Raw genomic sequence first — 6,152 nt, 5'->3', positions numbered from 1 at the left:
GGGGAGGAGCAGAGCTGCCGCGGCTGGAGGCTCTGCTCCTCCCCTGACTCTTCGGCTCTGTTTAAGAGCCGAGCTGCCCGAGCGCTACCGGCTTTGGGCAGCCCCCATGCCTCCGGACCTTGCGCCGCCGGAGCCCAGGAGGGGAAGTGCCCGGCCGGGGGCGCAGAGTCCGGAGGCAAGGGGGCTGCCTGAAGCCCGTAGCACTTGGGCAGCTTGGCTGTTAAACAGAGCCAAAGAGTCAGGGGAGGAGCAGAGCCGCCATTTTCCCAGACATGTTCGGCTTTTTGGCAATTCCCCCCGGACGGGGGTTTGAGTGCCGAAAAGCTGGAAAAAAGAGGACGTATGGTAACCCTAACATGTGGCAAGCAAGCTTGGGGTGAGGGGCTGGGTCCCAAAGGATCAGTAGTAGTTTGCCCTGGTTTTTAATTAATTAATAGAGATATCCTAGCTCCTAGAAGTGGAAGGGACCTTGAAAGGTCATTGAGTCCAGCCCCCTGCCTTCACTAGCAGGACCAAGTACTGATTTTTTTGCCCCAGATCCCTAAGTGGCCCCCTCAAGGATTGAACTCACAACCCTGGGTTTAGCAGGCCAATGCTCAAACCACTGAGCTATCCCCTCTTGGATGCTGTGTTTGCGATGAAGCAGGAGGGAGCCCGTGATTCAGTGCATGTGGTGTGACCCACGCCTCACCGAGCTCTCCCTGTTCCGAAAACCACGGCAGCCTCGTCCCCGGGGATCCCAGCCCCAAAGAGCCAGAGTGTGGAGCTCTGTGCCAGCCAGGCCAGGGAATTGCCTCCTGATTCTGCCTCTGAGCTGGGCCCCTCAGCCCTGAGCTGCAGGGACCCCTGTCCTTGGGGGCAGCGGGATTCCCTCTTCATGCTCACTTGCTCCTGTGGCTTCCAGGAATGGACCTCCCCAAGCTGATGAAAGGCTCTCTCTGAACTCCCAGGGGTGGGTTCAACCTCCTCCAGCCCTGACCCAGAGATCGCACCCGCTCCAGCCAAGCCGATTTCTGTGTCCGTCCAATCCTGGGCCCCCCCTGAAAGATGTAGCTCCTAGCCGTGAGCAAGGGGCTGCGTGGCCCAGCTGAGTGGGTGGCCCTGGGGTGCTGTGGGCCATGAGAGTGCAATCTGACCCTCTGCTTCTCTTGTGGGGCAGGCAAGAATCCTGAGGATGTGGTGCGCCGGTACATCCAGAAGGTGAAGAGCCCGCCGGACGAGGTGAGCACCTACGCACGGGTCTCACCAGTGGCCCTGCCCTGGGGCGGCTGGGATCGGACAGTACCCAGGGCCGGGGCTCGGCTTGGATGACTAGGCCTGTCTGAGTGGCAGCCCTGCGGTGGCCTGTGAATACACGGTGAACTCTTGGACACAGTGACACACAACACACCTGGTATAAAGCTACAGCAGCAGGGACCTCAGCAGCTCCTCCACCCACAGGCACACCCCTCACCTCTGCCACCCCCTTAACTCTGCCCCCCAGGACACCAGCCTGGCAGCACTCCTTTCCCAAAATACCCCCTGGAGAACCCCCCGACTCCTCCTAGGCCCTCCCTTCTCCACACTCCCCTGGCCCTGGCGGGGGTGGGTTGGTATAAGTGCCCACTGTGTTTGGGGCAAATGGAGGTTGCAGTGGGTGCTCTGAGATGGCATGGGAGCCTGCGCTCACTGGAAGCTTTGCTGTGTGTCTCCTTTGCTAGCCTGGCTCCAGGAGCTCGCTGCAGAGCCCCTGGCCCAGTTTCCAGCTCCTTGGGGCCCCGGGTTTCAACCACTCGCTGCCGCTGCACCAGTTCTGCAGTGGCACCGAAGCGCCTGAAAGGGATGGGACAAAGGGGTTAACTGCCCCATGCATCTAGCCCTGGCCCTGGTGCAGGCCAGTGCCTGATACGCTCAGACAGGCCAGTCCTCCGGGAGAGAGAGGGAGGGAGCGGGGTGAGGGTCAGGGCTAAGGGGCCGAATGGACAGTGTGGGTAGGGTTGGGGCCAAGGGGGCAGTGGGGCTAGGGGCAAGATTGAGGGGCAGTGGGGGCAGAGTCGAGGCTGAGGAGATACTGGGGGCTGTGTGGGCAGGGCCAGGGCCAAGGGGGCAGTGGGGACAGGGACGGGGCCGAGGGAACAGTGGGGGCAGGGGGGTCGGGGCAGTGGGGGCAGAAGAGTGGGCGAGGAGCTGGTCAGGGCAGTGGGGCAGGCAGACATCGGGGTAGCCAAGCCGGCTGGCGGAGCAGGTGCCATGGGAAGGACGTGTCCCCAAAGGCTGCAAAGGCGCCAAAGGCCCAAACCTGCCGCCTGGCCCGTGGGCAGTTGGGTGATGGTGGAACTGGCTGCTGGGCTCTGGCTGGGGGTGGCGGGAGCAGCCCAGCTCTGGTAACACCCCGCTCCCCGGCAGGACTGCACCATCTGCATGGAGAGGCTGGTGGCCTCGTCCGGCTACGAGGGCCTGCTCAGCCACAGGGGCGCCAAGCCGGAGCTGGTGGGCAAGTTGGGCAAGTGCGGGCACATGTACCACCTCCTCTGCCTGGTGGCCATGTACAACAACGGCAACAAGGTGAGAGCTGGGCTGGGGGGGAGAGGTGCCTCCAGCAGGCCACCAGCCTTCCCAGCTGAGAGCCCCCTGTGCCTAGGGCAGTGCTCCCCTCCCTGACCCATCCCACGGCCCCGCAGGGTCCTCACAACCAGCTCTGGGCCCTCAGCGGAGAGTCGGTCAGTTCCAGCCTTGGTGCCCCTCCAGGGCCTTCGGCAGGCTTGCCCCAGCCGGTCCCATGGGTCCGAACAGTCCTGCCTGGGGGAGGGATAGTGCCCAGCAAAGGGAGAGTCCCCCATTAGGCTCTTCGCAGCCTGTGCCCTGGAGCGGGATGCGCTGCCTGGCTGGCTGACCCTCCTCACCCTGTGCCTCTGCCCCCAAGGATGGCAGCCTGCAGTGCCCCACCTGCAAGGCCATCTATGGGGAGAAGACCGGGACCCAGCCCCCAGGGAAGATGGAGTTCCACATCATCCCACACTCGCTGCCAGGCTACACGGAATCCAAAACCATCCGCATCGTCTACGACATCCCCACAGGCATCCAGGTGAGCCGCCCAGGGACAGAGGAATCTCCGGGGGCAGCCGGCGGCTGCGTGGCCCAGAAGAGTTGGCGCCTGCTGCCTCCCCCTCGGAAATCCCCCAGGTGGCTAAGCATGCCACATTCTCAGACCGCTCCCCCGGCCCTGGGGGCAACTGATGGAGAGCCTGGGGCCTCCTCTGTTTCCTCCAGCATCCGGGCAGAGGCAGCCCAGGGTGTGACACCCCATGGATTTGGTGGTGGGTCTAGGCCAGGCCCCATCTCCTACTCCTGGCCACGCCCTGCCAGGCGGGATCTCGCTCAGACCCCTGCTGCCTGCAGGTTGTGCCCCATTGGCGACCAATGCATCCCTCTCAGCCCCGTCCAGCCAGGGCCTCCTAGGCAATGCGGCGGGCGTGGGCAGCGGAGCAGGGAGGTGACGTGTTTCACGCACAGCCGCTGGCTGCGGATTTCCCCAGCGTCTGCTTTGTTCCCTGCCAGGGCCCAGAGCACCCGAACCCCGGGAAGAAGTTCACAGCCCGAGGCTTCCCCCGGCACTGCTACCTACCGGACAACGAGAAAGGCAGGAAGGTGAGTGGCCTGCCCCCGCAGCTCCTGGAGCCTGGCTGCCTCCCACAAAGCCGGCTGCATCTCCCCCCAAGGAGGTGGCATTGGCGGGGGGAGAGAGGGTCACCCCCTTGTGACGGCTGCTGCAATACTCCCAGCTTTTCTGCTGCAGCCAGGGGGTTAACGGGTTTGCTGACTATCGGCCCAAGGTGGGTTGTGCCAGGTCACTAGCACCAGCCCTGGCACGGGGGCTTGGAGACAGTCGTGTGTGTGCTGTGATGGGGCCTGGCACGTTACACCCTTGGCAACGTACACCTGAGTTGGCGATTTCAAAGGAGCAGAAGGGAGTTGGGTGCACAAATGCCAGGATGTTCAGTGTCCTAACTCCCCTAGGCTCCATTGCTAATCCAGCCGTGCAAACTTCAGCCCCTCAAAGCCTTAGTATTTAATCGAAATAACTATCGGGGCCGTGCAGGTGGGGAGAGGAGCCCCTTCCCCGGCCCGGCCCGGCTGGAGCTGCTGGGTGAGAGAGGGCTGGGGGGAATCCTCTCTCCCCACCTCAGCCCTGGGGCAGCTTAACCCCCATCCCCAGTCCCACCCCAGAGCCCACACCACTCCCGCACCCCAACCCTCTGCCCCAGCCCTGATCCCCCTCCCACCCTCCAAACCCCTCGGCCCCACCACACATCACCTCCATATTGGTGCAAATAACAATATTCATTCCACACATGGCCATAAGAAATGAGAGGGAACAGCCTGAGTCAGTGACCACACAGGATTGGGCCGTACGTTTCCACGGGGCTTGTTGGCTGTGGTAGTCAGACGCTGTCTCTGCCTCCGTCCTGTTGCAGGGCGGGTCTGAGCCCGTGCCGGGGGAAGCGACATGCAAGGCTGGGGCGTAGTGTCAAGGCCACAGAGGGTTATTCTGCGGGGGGGTTATATTCCCGTGCTCTGCAGAAAGGAATAGCCTCATAACAAGCCCCACAGTTTGGGGTCTGTGTTCTGGAGGGTGGGGCAGACCCTGGATCAGACCAAGCTCCAGGCTCCATTGTTCTCTGGGGAACGATCCTCTGGGTTCCTGGACCAGACCTGCTGTGACTTGGCAGAGCTGCCGCTCCTGCGCTAGAGAGATGTAAGGGCTGAGCCCCCGATATCAATCAGGGGCAGGCAGGCCTCTCCCCTCCCAGTACATGCTGGCAGACAGGGGAGGGATGTCAGACCCAAAGCAGGGTGCTCTAGGCCAACTGGGGCATGCCATGGCCTGGCAGGGTGTGTGACCTCCCTCTGGCCCCACAGGTTCTGAAGCTCCTGATTGTGGCATGGGACCGCCGGCTCATCTTCACCATTGGCACATCCAGCACGACGGGAGAGTGCGACACTGTGGTGTGGAACGAGATCCACCACAAGACAGAGTTTGGTTCCAACCTCACTGGCCACGGCTACCCTGACCCCAACTACCTGGACAATGTCCTGGCTGAGCTGATGGCCCAGGGGGTCTCGGAAGCCAACCTGAAGGACTGAGGAGGAAGCCCCCGCTCTCTGCTTGCGTGCTTCTTGGCAGCCAAACCCCGCCTGCGTCCGTGTCTCCGTGAGTCCATCCTCCACCACCGCCATGCCCGGGAACCACCCACCTTCCCAGAGCCCTCACTCTGCTTCTGCTGCCTTGACCTTCAGTAACCTTCAGACTGCAATGCTGGCCTTGGCTGGGGTGCCGCGGAAGTGTACGTCCCCCAGCAGGCGGAGTGGCTCTCCCTTTAACCGATGCCACGTGCACGCCCCTCAGACACGCCGGCCGATGAGCAGCAGGCCAGCAGGAGCTGCGTGAGTGACCAAGCAACGCAAAGCTGGGCTGATTATTTTTTTATACTCTTGTGATCTGTGATATTTTCCCTGTTAGACCCCCCCCCCCCATCTTTCCCCTCCCCCCCCCCCCCCCGTGTAACTCTCTCTATGGAAATCTTGTACTGTATCTACTAGAACAAGGGGGCAACTTCTGGCCAACTCTCCCACAGCCACACCACCACCATCTGTCCTGTCCAGTCGATGTCAGCATCGCCTGGGTGAGCCCCCTCCCCCCACAGCCACGTGGCACATTTGCCATTGCTCCTCACTGCTGCAACTCTGACAGGGAGGGAGAGGGCCCCAGGCTGGGGGAAGGGAGGTGGAGCAGTCAACACCCAATCGGCAGCAGCCACCGATGCCCTGATTGGTCCCTTCAGTCGGCACCAGCCAGGCTTCAAAGGGCCACTCGTGATTTTAAAAGCCACGAGTGCAGACAGTGGACGGCTGATACCCGTGTGCCAGTGGAGATTGGCACGCCTGCCTACCTGCATGCATGGGCCCTTTGCATGCGTGGCTTTAAAAACCGGGGCCTGGTTCTCTCTCGGGGGTTTGTTCCCGTGTATGTAGCACACCTTTAGCGGGGAAATAAACCTGCTCTTCCGGTTGGGTTCTCCCACTTGGCGAGTGTCTGCCACAGCCGGTCTCTGGGCACCTGCATCATGGCCAGTCAGCTGCGAAGCGCTCTCCTCCCAGCAGTGACATGGGTT

General features: G+C 62.4%; 1 protein-coding gene across 1 annotated transcript in view; it reads left to right on the top strand.

The window, feature by feature from the left end:
• Positions 1-5,501, top strand: part of DTX1 (deltex E3 ubiquitin ligase 1) — a gene marked incomplete in the record, with an annotated part of 121,198 nt that extends 115,697 nt beyond the window's left edge. The window contains 5 exon segments of the mRNA XM_034791539.1: positions 1,160-1,221; positions 2,386-2,544; positions 2,903-3,064; positions 3,538-3,627; positions 4,900-5,501. Of these exon segments, the coding sequence (XP_034647430.1) occupies positions 1,160-1,221; positions 2,386-2,544; positions 2,903-3,064; positions 3,538-3,627; positions 4,900-5,124 (698 nt within the window).
• Between the last annotated feature and the right edge of the window lie 651 nt (positions 5,502-6,152).

Source organism: Trachemys scripta, chromosome 15 (assembly GCF_013100865.1).
Source record: "Trachemys scripta elegans isolate TJP31775 chromosome 15, CAS_Tse_1.0, whole genome shotgun sequence".
Lineage (NCBI taxonomy): Eukaryota > Metazoa > Chordata > Testudines > Emydidae > Trachemys > Trachemys scripta.
The sequence above is the reverse complement of the archived record's forward strand: the minus strand, read 5'-3'. Positions and strand labels throughout refer to the sequence as shown.